The 27,930-nt window shown below is 43.2% G+C and overlaps 1 protein-coding gene across 3 annotated transcripts in view; it reads left to right on the top strand.

Moving 5' to 3' along the window:
• The first annotated feature begins 42 nt into the window (after positions 1-42).
• Positions 43-27,930, top strand: part of SMC1A (structural maintenance of chromosomes 1A) — a 46,610-nt gene continuing 18,722 nt past the window's right edge. For 2 of the 3 annotated variants that reach the window (XM_060183512.1, XM_007530844.3), the window contains exons 1-15: positions 43-234; positions 8,546-8,734; positions 8,868-8,980; positions 9,884-10,087; positions 10,178-10,416; positions 12,431-12,689; positions 12,793-12,933; positions 15,117-15,199; positions 15,354-15,561; positions 17,007-17,192; positions 17,283-17,462; positions 17,577-17,723; positions 17,817-17,954; positions 18,882-18,998; positions 19,128-19,234. In XM_060183512.1, coding sequence (XP_060039495.1) covers positions 126-234; positions 8,546-8,734; positions 8,868-8,980; positions 9,884-10,087; positions 10,178-10,416; positions 12,431-12,689; positions 12,793-12,933; positions 15,117-15,199; positions 15,354-15,561; positions 17,007-17,192; positions 17,283-17,462; positions 17,577-17,723; positions 17,817-17,954; positions 18,882-18,998; positions 19,128-19,234 — 2,420 coding nt within the window. In that variant the 5' untranslated portion in view covers positions 43-125. The remainder of the gene's footprint in view (positions 235-8,545; positions 8,735-8,867; positions 8,981-9,883; positions 10,088-10,177; positions 10,417-12,430; positions 12,690-12,792; positions 12,934-15,116; positions 15,200-15,353; positions 15,562-17,006; positions 17,193-17,282; positions 17,463-17,576; positions 17,724-17,816; positions 17,955-18,881; positions 18,999-19,127; positions 19,235-27,930) is intronic. The other variant, XM_060183513.1, reaches the window with a different exon arrangement.

Raw genomic sequence — 27,930 nt, forward strand, 5'->3', positions numbered from 1 at the left:
CCTGGACTTATTCTCGCGAGATTTGTCAATTGCCCATCTTGCTCTGCGCTGTTTCCCGCGCGTGTAACCCCTGTTTCCAGGCGTACGGCGCGGCCTTTGGTACCGCGGCCGGCGCCCCTGTCGTCATGGGTTTCCTGAAACTAATTGAGATCGAGAACTTTAAGTCCTACAAGGGGCGACAGATTATCGGACCATTTCAGAGGTTCACCGCCATCATTGGACCCAATGGCTCTGGTGAGATATGCCGGGTTGTGGCCTTGCGCCCATCCTGGTCTGGACCCCCCTGTCCGATAGTGAAGTAGTATACCCCAGCCTGTGCTAACTGCAATGTCGCTAACCCCAACGGGCCCCATGCCCCCTTATGGGGGTTCCGATCGAACCCGCTTTTCCTGCTCAGGTGCTCTGACTGGCGTCTCATTTTCAGGTGTCAGTTGTCTACAGTTTGCGCGGCCCCAGCAGGAACCCGAATAGTATGGGCCAAATTGTACGTTACCCCGCCCACTGTCCCCCTGGCGCCAAAAGTGGCGCTTAGGAGCTGGCTGCCAGCCACCTGCTGTGCACTTCCCCGCTGGCATCGCCCTATTTTCACCTTTCAAAAGCTGAGGGTCTATTACTGGTCCTCTTAACTTATGGTCCGAATCGGTACACTTCTGGCTCAGCCCAGCACCCCCTTCCCCGCCTTGCATTGGTACGCTCTAATTCCTCTTTCTCAAAACTCCTCGGGAAGCGGCACTTTTAAATTTCAGACTCTGGTCTCCAAAAGTGCTTGGGGGGTCCGGACGAATTAGTGTTTAGTGTTGTATAAGGAGTTGGAAACGGGAAGGATCGAGTCACCCATGCTCTCAGTTAACTTTCATTTCAGAAGGGGGGAAACTTTCATAATGCAGTTGGAGAAAATAAGCTGATTTTCGGCTGTGATACGTTTTGTGCAGGAAATCAAACTAGTAGATGTGATAGAGTGACATGGGTGACATCTGTATTGTATATTTGAAAGTTGTGAAGTGTAGATCATGAGAATTTTCATCAGGAGAAAAAATTGTGACTGAGGTGATGGATGCTAACTAGACTTACTGTGGTGACTATTCCGCTGTCAAATCATGGTGTACACGTTAAACTACTAATGTATCAGTTATGTCTCAGTACAACTGGTGGAAATTTGGGAGAGGAGAGGCCTGTTTAATTAAGACCTCACTCATTTCTGGGCTCCTAATCTAAACGAAGCATCATAGAGTCCTCCCTACCCCCACGAGGTGTCTGTTGAGAATTTTGCTATTTCCCCACCTCAGAGCTGTTCTACTTGTATCGTTTCCTACCTGCGTGGGACTGTCATTGCTGTCTAGCTCTTGCTGAGATGCTCCCCAGAGTCTTTTCTGAATTTGGATGTCTTTAAGCAGGGTTTCTCCATGGCAACAGAGTTTGACATTTCCAGTAAAATAGTTCTTTTCTGCATAGGAGGTCTTGCATTGTAGAATGTTTAATGGCATATTTGGCACTTAGTCACTAGATGATACTGTTACCCCCATCTGAGGTTGATGCTTGAGGTTCCACTACTTTCTTAGTAAAAGGCGAAAGATTTATACAATCTGAAGAGACGCCAGAGTATACTGTAGCTTCCTAGTATCCTGGTGTAGTGGCTCCTGTAGGAGAGTTACAGTGTATCTCTTGGCATTCAAATCCCTCAGCATGAATAGATTTGTATACCCAGGTATTCTCCCAAAGTCCCTTAATTTCCTCTCGTTAAAAGTAATAATAATAATAATAATAGGGAGTCGGGCGGTAGCGCTGCGGGCTAAGCACACATGGCGCGAAGCATAAGGACCAGCGTAAGGATCCCGGTTCGAGCCCCGACACCCCACCTGCAAGGGAGTCGCTTCAGAGGCAGTGAAGCAGGTCTGCAGGTTTCTATCTTTCTCTTCCCTATCTGTCTTCCCCTCCTCTCTCCATTTCTCTCTGTCCTATCCAACAATGATGACATCAATAACAACAATAACGCGGAGGATAGATAGCATAATGGTTATGCTACAGACTCTCATGCCTGAGGCTCCAAAGTCCCAGGTTCAATCCCCCGCACCACCATAAGCCAGAGCTGAACAGTGCTCTGGTTAAAAAACAAACAAAAAAACTACAATAACAATAAATAAGGGCAACAAAAGGGAAAATAAAATATAATTTAAAATAATAATAATAATAATTTACCCATTTACCTCTTTTAACAGAGAAAATGGCATCACTCTTGTGCATACTGCTTGCTGGACTACCTGCAGGGCACTCCACCCATTCATCGTTTTGTTGTTGCCACCAGGCTTATTACTGGAGCTTGGAGCCTGCATGATGAATTCATTTGCTCCGGGTGGCCATTTTCTCCTCCTCTTCCATTTCCTCCTCCTCCTCTTTTTCTTCTTTTTTCCTTTTCTTTGATTGGACAGAGAAATTAAGGGTGGGTGGGGAGAGAATGGGAGAGAGAGACATCTATGGCACTGTTTCACTGCTCTCGAAGCTTTCCCTCTACATGTGAGGCCTAGGAGTTTGAACCTGGTTCTTGTATATAGTAATGCGTGCTCTACCACGTACGCCACCACCCAGCCTCACCACCTCTTATTAAATGCCCACATCTACAAGACAGCCCTTGATTTCCCTCAGCGAATTGCTATTATTCTCTGGCACACAGTATATACTTGGTACATGGTAATGTTTATTTTCTTGTTGTGCTTATTGTGTGCGCTTATTGGTAGGACTCAGTTCATGCTGTGAGAATGTTTATAATATTTAATGTGTATGAGTAGGGAGATCCAACTGTGAGATTCAGTTACCGTTCTGGAGGGCAATGGGGCAAATCCAGAGGTTGAAAACGTCTCTGAAAGGCTAACTAGTCTGTGTGATGTCCTAGTCCTACTGTGATGAGGGAGACAAAGCTAAGAGTCCAGTTAGGTCAGGACTGCCATTTACTGAGCACCTTTAACTCTAGGTACATTTTTTTTTTTTTACCAGAGCACTGCTCTGGCTTATGGTGGTGGAGGGAATTGAACATGGGAATTTGGAGCCTCAGGCATGAGAGTCTGCATAACCATTATGCTATCTACCCTTGCCCGTCTAGGTACATTATTTATTGAGACCCTTTGCAGTTAAATTCTCACAGTCATCCTAGGAGTGATCTTCAGTTTACAGATGAAGCATGCAGAGTTAGGACCATATGCACCCTGATTCTCAGAGCCTGGGTTGAAACTCATGTCTACTGAACTTTAATCCTGTGTTCAAACACCTCAATAAAGAAACATGTGCCGAATGTTGCTTTAGATGTTTTAACTGTGAGTCTTGGTGTTTTGTTTTGTTTTTAACTGTCTAGGTAAAGGTCAGCTAAGAAATAGTGGAATTAAGATTGAGAACCTGGACTACTGGATCAGAGCCCCAATTTTTAAAATTAATTAATTAGTTAATTAATTTATTTATACCAGGGCACTGCTCAGCTCTATCTTTTTGTTTTTATTTATTTTTATTTAATTACTTAATTTATTTATAAAAAGGAAACATTGACAAAACCATAGGATAAGAGGGGTATAACTCCACACAATTCCCACTACCTGAACTCCGTATCCCATCCCCTCCCCTGATAGCTTTCCTATTTCTTTAGCACTCTGGGAGTATGGACTCAAGGTCATTGTGGGATGAAGGCGGAAGGTCTGGCTTCTGTAATTGCTTCCCCACTGAACATGGGTGTTGACAGGTGGATCCATACTCCCAGCCTGTCTCTCTCTTTCCCTAGTGGGGTGGGGCTCTGGGGAAGCGGAGCTCCAGGACATATTGGTGGGGTTGGTTGTCTGTCCAGGGAAGTCTGGTTGGCATCATGCTAGCATCTGGAACCTGGTGGCTGAAAAGAGAGTTAGCTTACCAAAGCCAAACAAATTGTTGACCAATCATGAACCTAAAGGCTGGAGTAGTGCAGATGAAGAGTTGGGGGGTCCTCCATTTTGTAGATAGCTAGTAGGCATATTTTAGTTATATTCCAAAGGGCCTGTGGCTATACTAGTTTTTAATTTTTAAAATTTTTTTATGGTGGTGTGGGGGATTGAACCTGGGACTTGGGAGCCTCAGGCATGAGTCTCTTTGCATAATTATGCTATCTACCCCACCCCCAAGTTGTAATATTTAAAAAATCTGTATTATTTAACATTATTTCATATAAGAGAGAGTTTCAAATGGAAAAACCAGTCAGAGTACCTCTCTAGTATATGCAAAACCAGGGATCAAACCAAGAGCTTCCATTGTGCAAGTCCTATACTCTGCCATTTGAACTCCACCCCCCCAGCCTCCCACCCCAAGCTTTTAATCACTATTTTGTACTACTTCCAGGGAAGAACCTGGGCTGCCATTTTTATAAGTGGGAAAAGAGGTGTCAGAAATCAGGTCCTCAGTTGAAGGTTACATAACATGTACTGGAGAATCTTGAGATGGTATTTATAGAGATTAAACTGTTCCCCAACCTCCTGTCTCAGTCTAAAAATTTAAAAGGTGTTTTTTTCCTGAGTGTAAATGAAGTACAAACTGATTCCATTACTGAAAAGATTCTTAATTGTAAAAAAAAACCACATTTAAATAGCTAATATATACACATGATATATATTTTAATATTCCAAGGGATATATAGTAAAAAGAAGGTGCTTTCCTTTCTCCTACCTTTAATCTACCTTCCCTGACTCAGTTTCTTTTTGAAAGTGACCACTGTTAATATTGTACATTTTTTCCTATGCCTTTCCCTGTCCCCAAGCGTGTCTCTCTCTCTCTCTGTGTGTGAGAGAGATCAAAAGATCAGAGTAATGTTCAGTTTTTGTTGCGCTGGAGACGAACCCAGGGCATTCACTTTACTATTAAGCCACTTTCTTGGTGCTTCCCAAGTTTGTAAGCATACATATATGTGCTTTACATAAATATTTGAGAATATATCATAAGCTTCATAACATCTTCTCTATAGACTTCAGTGTTCATTTCCTAAAATCATCATTCTATATTACCAGGGTACTACTGTCACACTAAGAAAGTAAACTTCCAAGACTGAGGAGCTAGCATAGTGGTTATGCAAAGGACTTTCATGCCTGAGGCTCCTAGGTCCCCAGTTCAGTTCCTGGCAATACCATAAGCCAGTGCTGAACAGTACTTTGGTAAAACAAGAAAAAGAAATTAAATTCCTTTTGTCATTTTATAGCCATGTTTCCCTAATTGCTCCCCAGAATGTCTTTTTTTAAAATGTATATAATGTGTTTGATGTGAAACCAATTAAAGTGAGTGTACTGCCTCTGCTTATGATTTAAAGTAGCATAAAGCAGTATCATGTTTCTGAAGTGGTTCTCCTAACCTCCCCATTCCTTTCCTTTCCTCTCCCCTCCCCTCCCCTCCCCTCCCCTCCCCTCCCCTCCCCACCCCTCCCCTCCCCTCCCCTCCCCTCCCCTCCCCTCCCCTCCCCTCCCCTCCCCTCCCCTCCCCTCCCCTCCTCTCCTCTCCTCTCCTCTCCTCTCCTCTCCTCTCCTCTCCTCTCCTCTCCTCTCCTTTCCTTTTCTTTTCCCTTTGTTATTTCTGAGCCTCCACTGCTCTGGGCTAACTTTTTAGATAAAAAGAGGGAGACAGAAATAGAAAGAGGGAGGGAAAGAAACCACCCAGCACCTAAATTTCCTTCAGTATGGTAGGAACCAGGCTCGAACCTGGGTAGTGCACATGTCCTAATTTCCTCCTTCCTTCCTTTTAAAATTTTATCTATTTATTATCTTTATTTATTGGATAGAGATATCCAGAAATTGAGAGGGTAGAGAGAGGTAGGGAGAAAAAGAGAAAGAGACACCTGCAGTACTACTTCACCACTTGCAAAGGTTTCCCCCTGCAGGTGAGGATCAGGGGATCGAACCCGGGTCCTTGTACATTGTGCACTTAACTAGGTATGCCACAACCCAGCCCATTTATTTATTTGTTTATATTCATTAATGATGGAGAGGAGAGAGAACCAGAAAATCTCTCTGGCATATGTGATGCTGGGAATTGAATTCAGAACATCATACTTACAATTACTTTATCCACTTCACTGCCTGACCCTTCTTAGATACTGACCTTTTTGAAAAGACCAGACTAGTTGTTATATAGCACATGCACCTTCTTTGTTATGTGAAGAGGTTATTTACCATCTTCCTCTACTTTATTTTTTGTAAAGTAGAAGGTATGTTCTCTCCCTCCCAGCCCTTCTCCTATTTACCAGAGTACAGCTCAGTTGTTAGAGGGATTGAACCCGGGACCTCAGAGACTGAGATATGAGTCTATTTGTATAACCATTATGCTATCTCCCCTGCCCAGAAAGTAGGTTCTGAAGCAAGGGTGGGGAGTCTGTTTGTTTGTTTTTTTTTGCTTGTCTGTTTTGCTAAGTGCCGTTTGGATATTGTATGACGTGGCTTTGGGCCATATACAAGTGTCAACTTAAAATTTTGCACTTAATGTTGCTATGGAAAAAAAAAGCTTTTTGGAGGCTGGGAGGTGATGCACCTGGTTAAGTGCACATAGTATGGAAGCACAAGGATCCTGATTTGAGCCCTCAGCTCCCCACCTGCAGTAGGGATGCTTCATGAGCAGTGAAGCAGGTCTACAAGTGTATATCTGTCTCTCTCTCTTTTTAAAAGTTTTTTTTTAAAGACTTTATTTATTAATTAATGAGAAAGATAGGAGAAGAGAGAAATAACCAGACATCACTCTGGTACATGTGCTGCCAGGGATTGACCGCAGGACCTCATGCTTGAGAATCCAGTGCTTTATCCACTACGCCACCTTCCAGACCACTCTGTCTTTCTCTCTTATCTTCCTCTCCTCTTGCAATTTCTCTCTGTACTATCCAATAAAATGGAACAAATGACAGCCAGGAACAGTGGATTCATAGTGCTAGCACCGAGCCCCAGCGATAACCCTGGAGAAAACAAAAAGCGGTTTTTTTTTTTTTGGGGGGGTGGGAGATGAACTTTTATAGTCATTTAATTTTTTTGGTTGTTGTTGTTGTTACTGAACTAGGGAAAACCCCTAGATTTATTGAATTTTCAGTCCTGTCTGCAGTTGCCTTGACAGGGCCAAACCAAGTGATTTTTGTGGGTTGTATACAGCCTGTGGGCCGGATGTTCCCCATCCCTGTTCTAAAGACTTGTCTGAATGAAGGTTGAATTATTTTGATAGAAACTTTTAATATGATGATGATGATATGTGCTTCATATTGTACCACAGTAGAAATAGGTCTCTTTTACAAATTGGTAAAATGCATAAGTGATACCATCTTAACAGTTGGTCTTTTAGTGTACAGTTTGGCGGTAAGTATATTCACACTGGTGTGCAGCTGCTTTCTTAAACTTTTTTCATTTTACAGAACTGAAACTATACTCATTAAAGAACAACTCATCCCGTCCCCCATTTTTTTTAACTTGGTTGAAATCAAACTATTGATCTGTTGATTTTTTTTTAATATGAAGGTTTGTATCTTCCTTGTGGACATTTCATTAAAGGCTACAGAACAATCTATTATGTGAAAATACCATTTCTTTAGATGGGTACTAATTTTTTGTTTGTTTTGTTTTTTGACCAGAACACTGCTCAATTTTGTCTGTTAGTGTTGCCAGGGATTGAACCAGGGACCTCTTACATGCACGTCCTGTGTGCCATCACTGGCCTATCTTCACAGTCCCCAAAGTGTACTAATTTTTGGCTGCTAAGGAACTGTCTTTTTCTCTTGCTCTTTTTGTTTTCTTTTTGATCTTTCCTTCCTTCTTTCCTTTTCTCTCTTTCTGTCTCCATTTCACAGAGTCCAAACTTAATATAATTTCACCACTCTGAGGCCATTTTTTCCCACTCAGATAGAGAGGGGGAGACACCACACTACTGGAGCTTTCCCTGGTGCCATAGTTCATCTCTTGTTTTGCTGGGGCTCAAACATGGGCCATGGCAAGTTATGCACACAGCCTGATGAGCTATCTTCTGAGGGGGCAATTTTCTTTCTTTTTTTTAAAGATTTTATTTATTTATTAATGAGAAAGATAGTGGAGAGAGAGAGAGAAAGGAAGAACCAGATATCACTCTGGTACATGTGCTGCCGGGATTGAACTCAGGACTTCATGCTTGAGAGTCTAGTGCCTTAGCCACTGCACCACCTCCTGGACCACAAGGGGGCAATTTTCTTAAGCCTTAGGGCTTTGGTTGTTCCCAATGTTTATGTGGGGGCAAAGCAGTATATTTTTTCTACCATTAGTCTGAGCTGTGATTGCCATGGAAACATTTCTGTTCCCCCCCAAAAATTATTAATTTATTACAAGAGAGGGAATATTTCACATAAAACAGGAGAGAGACAGAGACAGAGACAAACCAGCCAGGTGCCACTCTGGTGCTTGAGTTGCCAGGGATCAAACTAGAAAACTCAGATATATAAATCCAATGTTCTACTGGAACATTTCAATGTTTCCCTAGCAGCTATTCCTTTATTCCCTTTCTTCTTTCCTCCTTCCTGACTCTCTTTTCTCTGCTTTGTTCCTTCCTTCCTTAGGTAAGTCAAATCTTATGGATGCTATCAGCTTTGTGTTGGGTGAAAAAACCAGCAACCTGCGGGTAAAGACCTTGAGGGACCTGATCCATGGAGCTCCTGTGGGCAAGCCAGCTGCCAACCGGGCCTTTGTCAGCATGGTCTACTCTGAGGAGGGTGCTGAGGATCGCACTTTTGCCCGTGTCATTGTTGGTAGGTGAGATTGGCCAGGTTTTCTTTGGGTGCTGAGAGGTGGAGAGACTCATGCATTGTCTTTTTTTTTTATTAGTAGTATACTTTTTATTAGTGATTTAATGATGTCTTACAATCATTCATTGCTTTGTAGGTGGTTCCTCTGAGTACAAGATCAACAACAAAGTGGTTCAGCTACATGAATACAGTGAGGAATTAGAGAAATTGGGCATTCTCATCAAAGCTCGTAACTTCCTCGTCTTTCAGGTGGGCATTAAAAAAGTAATGTTAATGTCTTCTCCATCTCTATCTTCTTCACCTCACCCACAAAATGATGTGACAGCTCTCTTACTGCCTTTCCTGAAGTCCAGTGTATCCCATAGGCTCATCTTAGAAGAATACAAATCAGTTTGTTTTATCTCATTTTAATATTCTAGTGATTTCTTGTTACCTTTTGATGTGCCTCTCACATAGTAGTCTCTGCTTCACTGAGGATTTGCTAGATGTGCACATACTCTCAATCCTGTTCCCAGACCTAATAACTCAATGGCTGTGGGTTGGGACCCAGCAAATTGTGTTACCATGTTCTCCAAGTTGTTATAATCACACTAAAGTCTGATAACCATTGCCTAAGCATAGAATTCAAACTCCTGCTGTGCAGGAAATGCCATCCTTTGGTCCTTGCCTTACTGTTCTCATCTGCCAGTATCCTTTCTCTCTTGCCTAATCTCCCTGTACTCTTGTGTGGTTAAACCACGTACAGATACCCAAGTTCATCTGCTTTATTTGACTTGCTGCCCTTTTCATATTAATTTTCCTCTACGTGGAATTATGTACTTACTTTCTTGGTTGTTCTTCCCTATTTGACATACTCAGCTATTCCTTTTGGGATGATTTCCTAGGTAGACAAACGTACCAGTCTTTTGCTTCTAAGCTTTATTGTTTCTTTTTTTCTGTTGTTACTGTGTGTAACAAATGGGGTTGTCTTTGCTTTTGCCTCTTTTACTCTCAATGTGCCAGGGAATGTGTCTTCAAAGCCTAGTGTGAAATATGACACTGCATGACGGGAAGGAGGCTAGTCAGATTTTCTGAATGAATGGGTGGGACTGGGTGCAGAGAATTGGGCTGGTTAGGGTCTAATTTGGATGAGTGTTTTGATCTTTATATTAGGGTGCTGTAGAATCTATTGCTATGAAGAATCCCAAAGAGAGAACAGCTCTGTTTGAAGAGATCAGTCGTTCTGGGGAACTGGCCCAGGAATATGACAAGCGAAAGAAGGAAATGGTCAAAGCTGAGGAGGACACACAGTTTAATTATCATCGCAAAAAAAACATCGCAGCTGAACGCAAGGAGGCTAAACAGGAGAAAGAAGAGGTAGGCGGCTAGGTTACCTCTGGACTTTGAAGGGTCAGGGATGGAGGGGCTTCCTTGCTGATGCACCCCTGCATACCTCTATTTCCACAGGCTGACCGCTACCAGCGCCTAAAGGATGAGGTAGTCCGAGCTCAAGTACAGCTACAGCTTTTTAAGCTTTATCATAATGAAGTAGAAATCGAGAAGCTCAATAAGGAACTGGCCTCAAAGAACAAGGAAATTGAGAAGGACAAGAAACGTATGGACAAGGTAGAGGATGAACTGAAGGAGAAGAAGAAGGAGCTAGGCAAAATGATGCGGGAGCAGCAGCAGATTGAGAAAGAGATCAAGTAAGCTGGGTCTATGCCTGCAGTTTGTGGGAAAATGAGAGGCTTTATTATTCTTTACTGTTTTTGTCCGTAGAGCACAGTCACTATACTTCTTTCTCTGTTTTTTCTTGGACTTCTTTTTTTATCAATTTCTTTTTTTAAATATTTATTTATTTTGGATAGAGACAGAGAAGTTGAGAGGGAAGGGGAGACTAAGAGGGAGAGACACAGAGATACCAGCAACCCTGCTTCATCACTTGTGAAGCTACCCCCTGCAGGTGGAGACTGGAGGCTTGAACCCAGCCAGGTCCTTGCCCACCGTAACGTGCGCTCAACCAAGTGAGCCACCACCTGGCCCGATCTTGGGCTTCTTTTGATCAGAACCAAGCATATTACTTGTTATTGAGAGAAAGGAAGTGAGAGAACCAGTGCATCACTCTGGCACTTGAGATGATGGGGGTTAAACGGGGGACCTCATACTTTGGGGTCTTGTACTTTATCTACTGTGTCAACTTCTAGGTTCTATCTTACTTTTTTTTGCCACCAGGGTTATTAGGGCTCAGTGCCTGGATGGTACCACCATTCCTGGTGGTCATTTTTCTTCATAGAAAGTTAAAGACAGAAGAGATAGGAGAGATACCTGCAGCACTGCTTCACTACTCACGAAGCTCCCCTGCCCCCACAGGTGGGGATTGGGTCCTTGCACATTGTAATTTATTTTATTATTGTTTGTTTTGCTTGTTGCATATGAAAGAGAATTACAGAGAGAAAGAGGGAGACATGTGCACATGGATGCAGAGAGGCCAGAGCACCACTCTGGTACATACAGTGCTAGGGATTAAACCAGGAATCTCATACATGTGAGGCTGATACTCTGCTAGTTTAGCTATTTCCCCAGGACTTTACGTGTATTTTAGATAGCGTACTTAAGTATTTAAACTCAAAAGTACTTAGATTCTCAAAAGAAAGAAGAAACTTTGAAGGGACAGTGGCCTTTTTTCACACTGGAGTGACCAGGAATTCTTTCCTTGAAGAAGAAACTGGAGCTTTAACAGCAGGAATTTGTAAACATTAAATCAGACAAGGGGCAGCTAACTGAAAGTAAATGTCCTTGGGAGTTGTTACTCAGGGGCCTGACTTGGTCAGGATAAGGTAGGGGTACTTTGCCATATTTAATGGCTGCAATTCCAGACTCCAGCCACCAGTTCCAGATTAGTCAAACTGTCCCTTTTTGTGAGGCTCTATGGGGCCTCCATTGCTATTTTAGGCAATTCCCTGAGACTGGTTTGGGGACTCAAACCCCACTTTATTTGGGTAAACAGCCTGTGTCGCTTTGCGGAGGCGGGACGCGGAGGAGAGAGGAAAAGAAGGTCCAGTGCGGAGAGGGAACACAATTCTTTTTTTTTTAAAATATTTATTTATTTATTTCCTTTTATTGCCCTTATTGTTTTTTATTGTTGTAGTTATTATTCTTGTTGTTATTGATGTCGTTGTTGTTAGATAGGACAGAGAGAAATGGAGAGAGGAGGGGAAGACAGGGGGGAGAGAAAGAGAGACACCTGCAGACCTGCTTCACAGCCCGTGAATCGACTCCCCTGCAGGTGGGGACCCGGGGGCTCGAACCCGGATCCTTAATACTGGTCATTGCACTTTGCGCCACCTGCGCTTAACCCGCTGTGCTACCGCCCGACTCCCGGGAACACAATTCTTTATTCGTGCAGGCACCTCAGAGTTGGGTGAGAGCGCAGTGGTTCGGAGCACGTGGAGGTAGCAAAAATGGCCGCCTCCCGGACCACCCTTTTCTGTGTCTAACCACTGAGGTGAAAACCAGGCAAGAGGGGCGAGGGGCAGAAGGAGAAGGGCTTTATAGAGCAACTACCAGGAGTGACGTGTCAGGACAGGATTGGTTGAAAAAGAGAATGTCGTGGGAAGTGGCAGAGCCTGAGGGCAAAGACTGCATCTGCATAATTCCCCAGCAAGCCTGGAAGCTCTCCCTTCTACAGTGCCAACTGGTTTTCCCCTTCTTTGCCAAAAGGGAGAAGGACTCAGAGCTGAACCAAAAGCGGCCTCAGTACATCAAAGCCAAGGAAAATACCTCCCACAAAATCAAGAAGCTAGAAGCAGCCAAGAAGTCCCTCCAGAATGCTCAGAAGCATTATAAGAAGCGTAAAGGTGACATGGATGAACTTGAAAAGGAGATGCTATCAGTAGAAAAAGCTCGGCAAGAGTTTGAGGAACGGATGGAAGAAGAGAGTCAGAGTCAGGGCAGAGATCTGACACTGGAGGAGAATCAGGTTAGCTCTAGGAGGACTGGGGGTGGGGTCAATGTGGAGAAAACACTGAGCTGACATGTATTGACTTGGTCATCTCTGTCCTCCTTCCCTGTTGCTAATATAGGTGAAGAAATACCACCGGCTGAAAGAAGAGGCAAGCAAGAGAGCAGCAACCCTAGCCCAAGAGCTAGAGAAGTTCAATCGTGATCAGAAAGCAGACCAAGACCGGTTAGATCTGGAAGAGAGGAAGAAAGTGGAGACAGAGGTAGACATGTGTTAAATGATTGGGGTTGGCGGTATGCAGTGGGTTAAGTGCACATGGCACAAAGGGCAAGGACCGGCGTAAGGATCCTGGTTTGAGTGCCCAGCACCCCACCTGTAGGTGAAGCAGGTCTGCAGGTGTCTATCTTTCTCTCCCCCCTCTGTCTTCCCCTCCTCTCTCCATTTCTCTCTGTCCTATCTAACAACGACAGCAATAACAATAGTAATAACAAAAAGGGCAACAGAAATGGGGAAAAAATTGTCCTCCATGAGCAGTGGATTCGTAGTGTGGGCACCGAGCCCCAGCAATAACCCTGGAGGCAAAAAAAAAAAAAAAAAAGAACAGAGAGAGAGAGAGTTTAGGGATGATGATTCAGAGAAATGGAAGTAGTTGTCTTAAAAATAATGACGATGGCTAACATCTGTCGAGCATTTGCTGTTTGCTAAGCACCATGTTTTTACATGTATTCACTCATTTAATTATTTATTTTCCAAATAAGGAAACTACAGCACAGAGGTGAAGTAATTTGCTGAAGGTGGCAGAATTAGGGTATGAATTGGGGAACTCTTAACTGTAAACCTCACACACTCTTTTGTGTCAGGGGATGTGACTCGGTGGTTGTGAGCCCCCAGGTTCTATTCCCCTACACAGTGTATGAGAGTGGCACTTAAGTCTCTCTCATGAAATAAATCATACGAATAATTAAAACTCACAGTTTTGTCAAGAATACTGTTGTACAGCCTGGGGGATGGTTCAGCAGGTGGCACACTGGACTTGCGGGCATGAAAACCCAGGTTCAGAGTCATTGTCACTGTATATACCAGACTAGTGCTTTGGTATCTCTATCTCATAAAATAATTAAATCTTTAGTAAAATAGTAACAATAATAGTAAATAGTGATAGTTTCCCAAGAGCCCAGTGGTCCAGATATTCTAAGCATTGTTTGTTTGTTTATTTGTTTTTACTGGCACACTGCTCAGCTCTGGCTTATGGCAGGGCAGGGGATTGGACCTGCACTTTTGGAGCTTCAGACGTGAAAGCCTCTTTGCATAGTCATCATGCTATCCTTCATGCTCATTTTAAGCATTTAAAATTATTTATTTGGGGGCCGGGCAATGGCATACCTGGTTAAACAGATGTTACCATGCACAGGAACCCAAGTTTGAGCCCCCCTCCCCACCTGCAGGGGAAATGCTTTATGAGCGATGAAGTAGTTGTGCAGGTATCTCTTGGTTTTCTCTCTCTCCCTTCCCCTCTAAACTTCTCTTTGTCCTATCCAATAAAAAAAGATAGAAAAAGAAAAAGGAAGGAAGGAAAGAAGGGGGGGAGGAAGGGCCTCTGGGAGTGGTGAATTCATAGTGCTGGCACCAAGCTCCAGCAATAACCGTGGTGGCAGAAAAAAATTATTTCTTTATTTTTACCAGAACACTGTTCAATCCTGGCTTATGGTGGTGTGGGTGATTGAACCTGGGACCTTGGAGCCTTGGGCATGAAAATCATTGTATAACTATTATGCTATTTACCTCACCCTTAAGATATTGCATAGACATTAATTTTAATAGTTACCCCATGTTGAGAAATTAATGTGTGTGTGTGTGGGGGGTGTAGTGCAGGTTATGAGCATTTTACATATGCTAAAGTAGGTGCAGAAAGACTCTTAAAAATCTTCCCTTTGGGAGCCAGGTGGTGGCATACCTGGTTGACCACATATGCTATAGTGCATTGGCCCCCACATACAGAGTGAAAGCATCACAAGTGGCGAAGCAGTGCTGCAGATGTCTCTCCTCCTCTTCCCATCCCCTCTCACTTCCTCTCTATCTCTACTGAAATAAATAAATAATAAAAATCCCTTCACTTTGCCTTGGCTTATGTCTTTTTTGATTGGTGAAGAAACTGTCACATGGGAGCTTGGAGACCCCCCTATCAGTTAGTAGAATCACAGTGATCACTGCCTGTGTGTCTACTTTTCTTGGGCTTCCTGCAGTAGTGACAGGCTGTCCTAGAACATCGGGCTGTTGGATGAATTGAGAGAGAGACAGAGAGAGAGAGAGAGAGAGAGAGAGAGAGTATGTGTGTGTGTGTGCACGCGCGCACGTGCGTGTGCGTGTGCAGTGGGAGATGTAAGCTAATGGAGTTTAACTAATGTTCAACTCTTGGTGACAAAATGTAATTTTTTTCCCCTCTAGGCAAAGATCAAGCAAAAGTTACGAGAGATAGAGGAGAATCAGAAGCGAATTGAGAAACTAGAGGAATACATCACAACTAGCAAGTATGTCACCCTGCACCCTTCCCTCTTCTAGTGTGTTTTGGTAAATAACCCTCCCTCCATTCCTGCCCTTTCAGACAGGACCCTCAGAGTCCCTCCCACCCCTAAGAATATTTTTCTGACCAGTCAGGAACTCTTGTGTTCCCTAACTCTGTAGGCAGTCCCTGGAGGAGCAGAAGAAGCTAGAGGGGGAGCTCACAGAAGAGGTAGAGATGGCCAAGCGTCGTATTGATGAGATCAATAAAGAACTCAACCAGGTAATGGAGCAACTGGGAGATGCCCGCATCGATCGCCAGGAAAGTAGCCGACAACAACGAAAGGCAGAGATTATGGAAAGCATCAAGCGCCTGTACCCTGGCTCTGTGGTAAGAGTGGCTAGAAAACTCATTTCTTCCTTTATTTTTAAGAAATTAGCAATTTTTATATTTTATTTATTTATTATTTTTTTATTGGATAAAGACCAAGAAATTGGAGGGGTAGGGGAGAGAGAGAGACAGAGGCTTCCCCATCCCTGTAGGTGGAGACCAGGGGCTTGAACATGAATTCTTGTGGATTATAGCATGCATGTGTACTCTCCCAGGTTCACTACCACCCACCCCCAAGATTTGTTTCTTGGGTATTTACTTTCACACTAGTGTGTCTGAGGATAGATTTGTGACAGGACAGGGGGGTTGAACCCAGGTCCTTGCACATGGCAGTGTTTGTGCTCAACTGGGTGTGCCACCACTGGGCCCTAACTCTTTGTGTTCTTTTTATCACACTAGTACATCTTTAAAGTTTTGTCTTGCTCTGCCTACTCCTTTGTGTAAAGACCTTTAGAAGAGGGAAAGGCCTTGGCAATGAACTTTCCTGTGAAGTACCTATAGGCTTTCATATGACTTATTTTGGCATCTCCCAACCAACCTGTTGGCACAGAGGGACATTCTAGGCTTTATCAAACCTTTTGACCTCTTGAAACGAATCTTGACTTTTCACGTACATTAAGTATTATCCCTCTGGCTATAACCCTGTCCCTGGGCTCAACTTCCATTTGTTTCCACAGAATCTCTTGAGATTTTGTTTGACCAGAGTGTTGTTCAGCTTTGGTTATTGGTGGTATCAAAGAATGGACCTGGGACCTCTCTCATGCAAGTCCTGTGTGCTACCACTGAGTATCTCCCCCACTCTGATCTCTCCAGATACTGTTGAAATTCTTACCTTTTTATCATTTTTGTTTGTTTGTTTGTTTTTTGCCACAGGGTTATCACTGGAGCATGGTGCCTGCACCACTCCACTTCTCTCAGCAGCCATTTTCCTCCTCCTCTAGATAGAGGGAGGGAGGGAGGGAGAGAGAGATGGATACCACAACACCATCCTGAAGCTTCCTTCCTGCTAAGGCTTCCATGTGGTGGCTAGTATCTCATGTGTGCATAATAACATATGCACTCTACTGCATAAACCATCTCCTGGCTCCCTTATCTGATTGTTCTTAGGGAGCTATGGCTGGTTTGGTATGACGTGGATTAGAAAAAAATTTTTGTTGTTGAGTGCTTGTGAGAATTTGATATAATATGTGTAAGATGTCTGGCATAATGCCTGGAGAGGAAATGGTTTGTGAAATGGGAAAAGTAAGGTTTAGAAAGATGATTTTAGAGTCAGATTTGACAGTCTAATGTCCCTATTACTGTGGTGCTATAGTAGACTTTTCTTCCATAGTGAAGTGTTTCAGATAGATTCTGTCATAGTCTCCTTTCCAGTACGGATGGAAATTGGGGTTTCTGAGCCAGTTCCCAAAAGCTTCTTGCTTCAGTTTTCTCTTCTAATTATTCAGTATGGCCGCCTTATTGACCTCTGCCAACCTACACAAAAGAAGTACCAGATTGCAGTCACCAAGGTTTTGGGCAAAAATATGGATGCCATTATTGTGGACTCAGAGAAGACAGGCCGGGACTGTATCCAGTATATCAAGGAGCAGCGTGGGGAACCTGAGACCTTCTTGCCTCTTGACTACCTGGAGGTGAGAGGGGTGGTGTGACGGAGTCAGGACAGTATGAATGTGCCCCTCTCCCTAGCCTTCCATGCTTTGCCATTTTGCTTATATGCACAGGTGAAACCTACCGATGAGAAACTACGGGAGCTGAAGGGGGCTAAACTGGTGATTGATGTGATTCGTTATGAGCCACCTCACATCAAAAAGGCCCTACAGTATGCTTGTGGCAATGCCCTTGTCTGTGACAATGTAGAAGATGCACGCCGCATTGCCTTTGGAGGCCATCAGCGCCACAAGGTATGAATTCCTTTGCCCAGATTGGGGCTGACTGACTTAGTATTGATGATGATTCTTCTGTTCAGTTATTTCTCCTCTCCTTTATTTTTTCTCTCTTTTCCTTACTATGTACAGACAGTGGCGCTAGATGGGACCCTCTTCCAGAAGTCAGGAGTGATATCTGGTGGGGCCAGTGACCTGAAGGCCAAGGCAAGGCGCTGGGATGAGAAGGCAGTAGACAAATTGAAAGAAAAGAAAGAGCGGTTGACAGAGGAACTGAAAGTAAGCTTCAGGCAGTACTCTTCCTAAGAATAGGGGTCCTAAGTTCAGGCCACCTGCCTTCTTACTATGTGACCGTCCTTTTTTCTACTTCAGGAGCAGATGAAGGCAAAGCGGAAAGAAGCAGAGCTGCGTCAAGTGCAGTCTCAGGCTCATGGACTGCAGATGCGGCTCAAGTACTCACAGAGTGACTTAGAACAGACCAAGACAAGACATCTAGCCCTGAATTTGCAGGTGGGGTTGGGCTTCAGTTCTGTCTTCCAAAGATCATCTATACATTCCTAGCTTAGGTTTCTCTGGGGATGAGGGACTTGTCTGTTTTCCTCTCTACTAGCTTGTCTCAGGGAACCAATCACACATCATCGCCAGCCAGGTGTCAGACGTTAGCTCTGTATGACATTAAGCAAGTCACTTGACCTCTCATTTTTTTTCCTTTTTATTTATTTATAAAATGGGAGTTAGAATAGTACCTGCTTTCTAGGGTCATTGCAAAGATGTGATGAGTAAATACATGCAAAGTGCTTAGACTAAGTCCTTAAATCCAGTAAGTGCTCAGTAAATGTTAGGTGCTATTATTAGCATGATTCATTCATTCAACAAATATTTGAGCTTCTTATGAAAGTGAGTTACAGCTGTTTTTAGTTCCTGTGGTTGGGGGTACCCTTCTAGATGTATTACAAGATTCATTCCCGTATTGTCCTGGCATATGTGTGTAGGTAATATATTTACATATGTGTGTATATATGTTATGTATAAAATGTTACTGTTTTTAAAAGTCATGGTTCTAAATTCCATATTCAATACTTACAAGTTCAGCCATTCCAGGCCACTATTCATTAAGATAGACTAAGGGGGAAAGAGACCACACTGGAGCTTCCTCCCATATGGTACCAGGACTTGAACCTGGGTCATGTGCATGGCAAGGCATGCACCCTACCTGGCAAACTACCTCTCAAGCCCAGTAAATGATAATGTTAACTATGTGCTCAGCACTTCGGGTTGAAATTGACCAAATTTGGAGGAAGCCATATGATGGTTTTAAGTGAGAGTTGTGAACACTTGATTGGGACAGTACAAAGTCAGATTCTCTCAGGCTGTGAAGAGCTAACTCTTTTCCTCCAAGGAGCTTAGTTTCTTTTGCCTTTGAAACCTATTCTGTAGGAGAAGTCCAAACTGGAGAGTGAGCTAGCCAACTTTGGGCCTCGCATCAATGATATCAAGAGGATCATTCAGAGCCGAGAGAGGGAAATGAAAGATTTGAAGGAGAAGATGAACCAGGTGAGTAAGAGATAAGCCATGTTGACATGCACATAAGGGCAGGGTTGGGACTGCTAGCAGGGATTTGATCCAAAGGACCTGTCGTCCCCGCCCCCTGCCATCACCCCACCCCTTTGCTTCTCTCTGCAGGTAGAAGATGAAGTGTTTGAAGAGTTTTGTCGGGAGATTGGGGTGCGCAATATCCGGGAGTTTGAGGAAGAGAAGGTGAAACGGCAGAATGAAATTGCCAAGAAGCGGTAGGTAGAAAGAAGACTGAGAGATCTTTCAGCTCCCAACTTGGCATCCTAGGAAGTCAAATGCCATTATAAGGCATTTGAGTGATGAGACTTCATCATAGTTTCCCGGAAAGAAAAGTGATATTAGAGAGAAGTGTGGCTGGCATGTTATATGGCTAAGAATTCCAGTTTAAGTTGTTTACCTGTGTTAAAATCCCAGCTGCACGACTTATTATCTTGACCCTTCAAATTTCCTTACCTGAGCAATAGAATGATATGATGCCTTTTTCATGGCTTTGTTGGATGGATCAGGGGAAGTATTCCTTGAAAAGTACTTTGCATAATATTTAGCACCTACTGAGTGAATGTTTGCTTTTTTCTTTTAATTTTCCTGATGAACAGTGTGGAGGCAAGAGGAACGAAATTCTTGGTTGGAAGAATAGTAAGAACAAAACAGCAGTGTTTCTTTTCCCTTCTTTAGTTTACTCATTCCTTCAACAAAAGTGCACTGCATAGTTCTGACTTACTGTGGTACAGGGGATTGAACCTATGACTTCAGAGCCTTAGGCATACAAGGGTTTTTGTGTAACCATCATGCTATCTCCTGCTCCACAAACTTTTTTGTTATTGCTGTTGCAAAGGCTTCACTCTCTGAGGCAACTTTTTCAGATAGAAAGAGAATGACAGAGAGGCTGGCAAAATAGCTCACCTCGATAGTGTGCTTGCTTTGTCATGCACACAGGCTAGGTTAAAACCCAGCTTCCACCATACTGGAGGAAACTTCAGTACTGTGTTGATTTTCCCATTATTTCTCTGTCTTTGTTTATCCACTTTTATTTTTACTTATTTGTTTTTACTTATTTTTTTGGTTGCCACCAAGATTATTGCTGGGGTTTAGTGCCTGTAAAATAATCCACACTCCTGGGTCCTAGTGCAAAATATTGGGTACACTACCACTAGGTCACCATTCTATCTCTTTCTTTATATCTATTAAAGTCACCCTGGAGCGCTGAATCCCTAGCAGTGACACAAAGGAAAAGAAAGAGTGACAGAAGAGAAGAAGAGTGGTAAAGGCATCATAGTACTGAAGCTTCTACTGGTGTAGTGAGGGCTGGGCTCAACCCTGGCAGTGCAGGCACCTTGCCAGTTAAGCTGTCTTGTTGCCCCTCAACAAATCTTTATCGGGTAACTATGTTGTGCCATGTTGTCCTGTGCTATGTACTAGAGAAGGTGGGAGATGAGAATAAGGCAGATGAGCATGATACATCCCCTCTGAAGGAGGTTATTCCTTGGACCCTACCTCAGTCAGTTCATATATAACTTACCAAACATACAGGTAATGTTTATTTGCTTCCTGTTCTCATACCAGGCACAATGGATATGGAATTGATTCAGAGATTGTCCCTGTCCTCAGGAAGTAATAGAGACAAATAGATAAACAATTTCAGAGTACTGTGGTGGATGTCGCTCTTGAGATAGATAGCAAGTAATGAGGAAATATTAAGGAAACTGCAAATCAATAAAGAGGAAAAAGAAAATAAGAGGGAGGCCTAGAAAAATGGACAGAGCATGTGATTTGCATTTCATAGAAAGGGGAACTTGAATAGCTAGCATCAATGTGAATTGATGTTTAGTCTTGTTCCTAATAGAGAACTACAGATCTAAACCATATAGAAGTATTTGTTGAAAACCAAAGCTTTAGAAGCACCATGACCTAGCAGAGGCACTCTGGATATTTGAGATCCCACTGGGGTCCAAAAGGGACACATTAAGCATGGTTCATATTGGCTAATTTGTGGTAGCAGGATGTTGGTGGTAATATAGATGATTATCACTAGGCAAGTATTAGTTAAATGTGATGAATACACAGGCTATAGAATACTGTTTAGTAGTTCAAAACAAGAACTATATTTACAGATAGTAAAATGAATAAATTTCTAGTACCACACATCCTTGTCAATTTAAAAACAATGACATTTTATAAGGATCTGCATTTTTTTAATGTTACCATTTTTTTTTATTTTTATTATCTTTATTTATTGGACACAGATAGCCAGAATTGAAAGTGGGAACTAGAGAGGGGGTAAAGACAGAGAGATACTTGCAGCCCTGCTTTACCACTCACAAAGCTTTCCCCCTGCAGGTGGGGAACAGGGGCTTGAACCCAAGTCCTTATGCACTCAACCAGGCGTACCACCACCTGGCCCCTGGATCTGCATTTCTCCCTCCCTCCCTCCCTCCCTCCCTCCCTCCCTCCCTTCCTTCCTTTCTTTTTTTCTTTCTCTCTCTCTCTCTCTCTCTCTCTCTCTGTGTTTCTCTCACTCTCTCTTTCTTTCTTCCCTTTTTTTTGCCCTTGTTGTTTTATTGTTGTAGTTATTATTGTTGTTATTGATGTCATTGGGTTTGAGAGAGGAGGGAAAGACAGAGAGAGGGAGAGAAAGATAGACCTGCTTCACTGCTTGTCAAGTGATTCCCCTGCAGGTGGGGAGTCGGGGGCTCGAACTGGGATCCTCATGTAGTCCTTGCACTTTGTGCCACCTGCATCCTTATGTAGTCCTTGCACTTTGTGCCACCTGTGCTAAACCCGCTGCGCTACCACCCGACTCCCTGGATCTGCATTTTTTAAAAATTTTATTTATTTATTTTCCCTTTTTGTTGCCCTTGTTGTCTTGTTGTTGTAGTTATTATTGTTGTTATTGATGCCGTCGTTGTTAGATAGGACAGAGAGAAATGGAGAGAGGAGGGGAAGACAGAGAGGGGGAGAGAAAGATAGACACCTGCAGACCTGCTTCACCGCCTGTGGAGCAACTCCCCTGCAGGTGGGGAGCCAGGGGCTGGAACTGGGATCCTTACTCCGGTCCTTGCACTTTGCACCACATGCGCTTAACCTGCTGCGCTACCGCCTGACTCCCGGATCTGCATTTCTAAGGCTGTATATGTATGTGAATGTGTTAGAGATATGCTGGAGTACATGCTCACTATATGGAAGATGGAATCAAAGTTTGAACCAGAAGGAAGAATCTTGATCAGATAACAGTTGTATAACTTTGTTAAGGGCTGCAAAATAGCTCACCTGGTTCAAGCCCAGTCTCTACCACATTGGAGGAAGCTTTTGTACTGTGGTGACTTTCCCCCTCCCTGTTCGTCTGTCTCTGTCTGCAGGAAAAGAAAATTATTCCAGAGTGGTGAATCCTCGGCAATGACTAAACAAAAAGTGTGTGTGTGTATGTGTGTGTGTGTGTGTGTGATGACTATATCCCTGAAATCTTAAAATTTTGTTAAAAAAATTAAGTCACTAATAAATTAATATAAAAATGCATGCTATGAACTATGAAGTACAATTAATTTTGTATCAAAATAGGGGTACAACAAAGTGTAATAGAGACTAAAAACTATTCACAGCCATCAGGAAAGGTTTTACAGAATGAGGAATGATGATCTGGAGACCTATAGAGTGAGTAGGATTTAACCAGCTGGGCAGCAGACAAAAGAAGGGAGTTCCAAGCAGTGATAACAGCATGCTTGGAGGTGTTAGAGAGCACGCCTCGTTCAGGAAACTAAGTGGTTTTGAATGTCTGAAGCATAAAAATGGGGTCAGGAGGAAGGCGGAGGTGGTGGAGAGGTCAGCAGGGGCCATATCACAGAGGGTTTTATGAGTCATGCTTATGAGATTGAACTTAAAATTGCATATCTTAAAATTATAGCATTAATTACATTCCATTTGGATTATAGTGACTAATATGTTTAAGCTGTTAATATATCTGGCAGCATCTTTCACACCAATATGTGTGAGAGGGGCAAGTAAAGTGGGGGATAATTAGAAGTTAGTCCTGCTTGGCCTGCTAGTATGCTGGTTATATACTCTTTGCATTTCTGAAGAGATGGGGGGTGGTGGTGGAGAGGAGAGCAGAATCTAGTATTGTCTCCATGTTTCAAACTATTTAAGCTCTGCCCCTTGGAGCTTCTAGAATCTTAATGGCAATAATAGGCAATAGGAAAAAGTAATTGGAAATAGTCAGAAGTCCATACATAGTAACAGTGATGACTCTATCCAGAATTTATTTGGTATTTGCTGTGTGCCAGGCATGATTCTCAAGGACTTTGTGGTAATTAACTTGTTAGATTAATTAAAAAAAAAATCTCTTAATAGCTCTGAACTAAGTACTACTACCATTTTATAGATGAGGAAACTGAAACCTGTCTATGGCTAACTTGTCCAAGATTATACTGTTAGCAAATGGCAGACAATCTGTCAGCTAATAGTTCTCTTAACTCAACCACATTATTTTGAACTGAAGCCCTAGGAGGATTCCAGGTTTTGTTGGAAGATCTGGTTTGACCCTTATTGCAGCCTCACATGTGCCTTTTACTAGCTGTGTGACGCAGGGCAAGTTCATTGACAGCTTGGCCCAAGTTTCTTCATTAATAAAGTTAGATAATAATGTCTACTTGTGGAGTGGTTGACTCGAGGAATAGAAGTAATACATGTCTGAAGAGACATACTAATTAGGAATTGTAGCTGTATGGATTCAGGTAGGCCTTTTTATGCCTACTACTACGAAAGCTCTGGAGACCTCCAGTGTTGAAAGAGGGATTACTATGCAATTTACTTACTTATTTTGCCTCCAGGGTTATCACTGGGGTTCGGTGCCTGCATTATGAATACATTGTTCTTAGAGGCCATCTTTTCCTCCCCCATTTTTTGTTGTTGGATAGAACAGAGAGAAATTAAGAGAGGAAGGGAAGACAGAGAGGGGGAGAGAATGATAGACACCTGCAGACCTGTTTCACAGCTTGTGAAGCGAGCCTCCCTCACCCCTTGCAGGTGGAGGAGCTGGGGGCTTGAACCAGGATCCTTGCGCCAGTCCTTGCACATTGTACTATGTGTGCCCTCTTACCATGAAATTTATCCAAGTCTCCCCATGCTATATTCACAAAGCTGGGGTGAGGAACTTAGTTTTTGATTTTTATTTTATTTATTAAAGACAAATAGAGAAGGGAGGGGAGATAGAGGGGGAAATAGAGAGACACCTACAGCCCTACTTTACCACTCATGAAGCTTTTCCCCTGCAGGTGTGTGGGTACCAGGGGCTTGAGCCGGGGTCCTTGTACACTGTAATGCATGTACAATGTAATGCATGCACCACTGCTTGGCACCTAGGAATTTAAGTTTTAACTTAACCAGATGCACCACTGCTTGGCTTCCTAGGAACTTAAGTTTTCTAACTTCAGGGAATAGTCCTCTCTCAATGATTGTTAATGAGAGAGGGAGGGAGGAAACCAGAGTATTGCTCTGACACATGAGATGTTGTGAATTAAACTTGGGATCTCATGCTTGCAAGTTACCTACTGAGCTTCTTCCGGGCCAACAAGTGTGTGTGTGTGTGTGTGTGTGTGTGTGTGTGTGTGTGTGTGTGTGTGTAATATTTTACAAGATCATAACATTATAGCAGTATAGTTCCACACTACACCCACCACTACAGTTCTGTGTCTTCTTCCCATTCCACCCCTTTGATCCCTCACCAAGGATAAACACCGTAGTTTTCATGAAGTCCTAGTGAAGCTTTGTCTACTTTTTTTTTAACAATTTCTTTTTCTTTTTTTTTTGTAGGTTTTTAAATTTTATTTAATTTTATTTTTATTTATTTATTTATTTTTTAATTTTTTTTATTTAAGAAAGGATTAATTAACAAAACCATAGGGTAGGAGGGGTACAACTCCACACAATTCCCACCGCCCAATCTCCATATCCCACCCCCTCCCCAGTAGCTTTCCCATTCTCCATCCCTCTGGGAGCATGGACCCAGGGTCATTGAGGGTTGCAGAAGGTAGAAGGTCTGGCTTCTGTAATTGCTTCCCCGCTGAACATGGGCGTTGACTGGTCGGTCCATACTCCCAGTCTGCCTCTCTCTTTCCCTAGTAGGGTGTGTCTCTGGGGAAGCGGAGCTCTAGGACACATTGGTGGGGTCTTCAATCCAGGGAAGCCTGGCTAGCATCCTGATGGTATCTGGAACCTGGTGACTGAAAAGAGAGTTAACATACAAAGCCAAACAAATTGTTGAGCAATCATGGACCCAAAGCTTGGAATAGTGGAGAGGAAGTGTTAGGGGGGTACTCACTGCAAACTCTAGTATACTTCTGCTTTCTTACTTTGGTGCCATACTCCAAACTCAGTCAATTTCTTTTTTTTTTTTTTATTTTATTATTTTTTTTTTAAGAAAGGATTAATTAACAAAACCATAGGGTAGGAGGGGTACAACTCCACACAATTCCCACCACCCAATCTCCATATCCCACCCCCTCCCCCGATAGCTTTCCCATTCTCTATCCCTCTGGGAGCATGGACCCAGGGTCATTGAGGGTTGCAGAAGGTAGAAGGTCTGGCTTCTGTAATTGCTTCCCCGCTGAACATGGGCGTTGACTGGTCGGTCCATACTCCCAGTCTGCCTCTCTCTTTCCCTAGTAGGGTGTGTCTCTTGGGAAGCTGAGCTCCAGGACACATTGGTGGGGTCTTCAATCCAGGGAAGCCTGGCCAGCATCCTGATGGCATCTGGAACCTGGTGACTGAAAAGAGAGTTAACATACAAAGCCAAACAAATTGTTGAGCAATCATGGACCCAAAGCTTGGAATAGTGGAGAGGAAGTGTTAGGGGGGTACTCACTGCAAACTCTAGTATACTTCTGCTTTCTTACTTTGGTGCCATACTCCAAACTCAGTCAATTTCTGCTTTGCGTTTCTACTTCTTCTTTTTTTTTTTTTACATGTATAACATTCCCCAGATTCCCATTTAACAATACAACCCCCACTATTTCATTCATCATTTTTCATGGACCTGTATTCTCCCCACCCACCCACCCACCCCCGAGTCTTTTACTTTGGTGTAATACTCCAATTCTATTTCAGGGTCAACTTGTGTTTTCTTTTCTAATCTTGTTTTTCAACTTCGGCCTGAGAGTGAGATCATCCCATATTCATCCTTCTGTTTCTTTTTATTTTTATTTTTTATTTTTTTTATTTAAGAAAGGATTAATTAACAAAACCATAGGGTAGGAGAGGTACAACTCCACACAATTCCCACCGCCCAATCTCCATATCCCACCCCCTCCCCAGTAGCTTTCCCATTCTCTATCCCTCTGGGAGCATGGACCCAGGGTCGTTGAGGGTTGCAGAAGGTAGAAGGTCTGGCTTCTGTAATTGCTTCCCCGCTGAACATGAGCGTTGACTGGTCGGTCCATACTCCCAGTCTGCCTCTCTCTTTCCCTAGTAGGGTGTGTCTCTGGAGAAGCTGAGCTCCAGGACACATTGGTGGGGTCTTCAATCCAGGGTTTTTTTGTTTTTTTTTTTTAACAATTTCTGAGCTAGGAACACAGCATAATGCTTATGCAAAAATGACTTCCATGCCTGAGGCACTAAATGTCCCAGGTTCAGTCCTCAGCACTACCATTAAGCAGAGCTGAGCACTGCTCTGGAAAACAAAAACAATATGATTTTGTGTTTTTTAGTTGCACATATGAGCAAAACCATCTAGTAGTCTTTCAGATAAATGTAGGTCATTTGGTAGCATATATGCACCATAACAATAAGAGAGTTTGAACACACACAAAATCCTGCAGGATAAAACTCCTTGATTTTATTTCTTCATCCCTCCATATTCCTTTTAAAATGCAGTGCCAGGGAGTGGGTGGGATGTAGCACCATTATTATGCAAATGAGACCCAGGCCCAAGATTCCATGGGACAGTTTTTACTAGTATTTTTAAAAATTTTTATTTATAAAATGGAAATATTGACAAGACTATAGGATAAGAGGGGTACAATTCCATACAATTCCCACCCCCAGAACTTTGTATCCAATCTTCTCCCTTGATAGCTTTTCTATTCTTTATCCCTGTGGGACTCTGGACCCAGGATCATTATGGGGTGCAGAAGGTGGGAGGTCTGGCTTCTGTATTTGCTTCCCAGCTGAACATGGGCGTTGACAGGTTGATCCATACTCCCAGCCTGTCTCTCTCTTTCCCTAGTCCGGAAGGGCTCTGGGGAGGCAGGGCTCCAGGACATATTGGTGGGGTCATCTGCCCAGGCATGCCAGGTTGGTGTCACGGTATCAATCTGGAACCTGGTGGCTGAAAAAGAGTTACGATATAAATTGTTGACTAATCATGAACATAATGGCAAGAATATTGCAGATGAAGATTTGGGGTCTCCATTTTGAAAAAAAAGCTATCTGTTTTAGGTATATTCCAAGGAGCCCATGACTTTACTAGTTTTTGCCTGAGCCTGACAGCTAATATGCAGGTAGACCCAAGTTATTGTCTGGGCAGATGGTATCATAGTTGGAAGAAGGACTAGAAAGCTGGATCAGGGAAGAGAGTAGCTTCCAAATATGGGGAAAGTATATAAATATTGTTAACTGTAAACCCCATCAATTTGATCAAGGGCCCATATTCAACACAGGAACCTCTGCATCCCTGTAGGTCTGAGCTCACATTCTGTGGTCATGGCTGGGAACATTCCAGGCTGCACTAATTTCAGGGCCCATCTTCCTTGGGTAGTAGGTAGAGTATGTTGTCCAACCTCCCTTTGGAGAATGGAAGAGCCCCTACCATTGTTGATCCACATTGAGGGCAAGGTCCTGTAGGGGCCCACAGAGCGGTCCATTATGTTGTTCCTGATGGAGATGATCAGTGACAGGGAGAAAGGTGAAAAGGGATCTGTTA

The sequence above is a fragment of the Erinaceus europaeus genome, chromosome X, assembly GCF_950295315.1.
Source record: "Erinaceus europaeus chromosome X, mEriEur2.1, whole genome shotgun sequence".
Classification (NCBI taxonomy): domain Eukaryota; kingdom Metazoa; phylum Chordata; class Mammalia; order Eulipotyphla; family Erinaceidae; genus Erinaceus; species Erinaceus europaeus.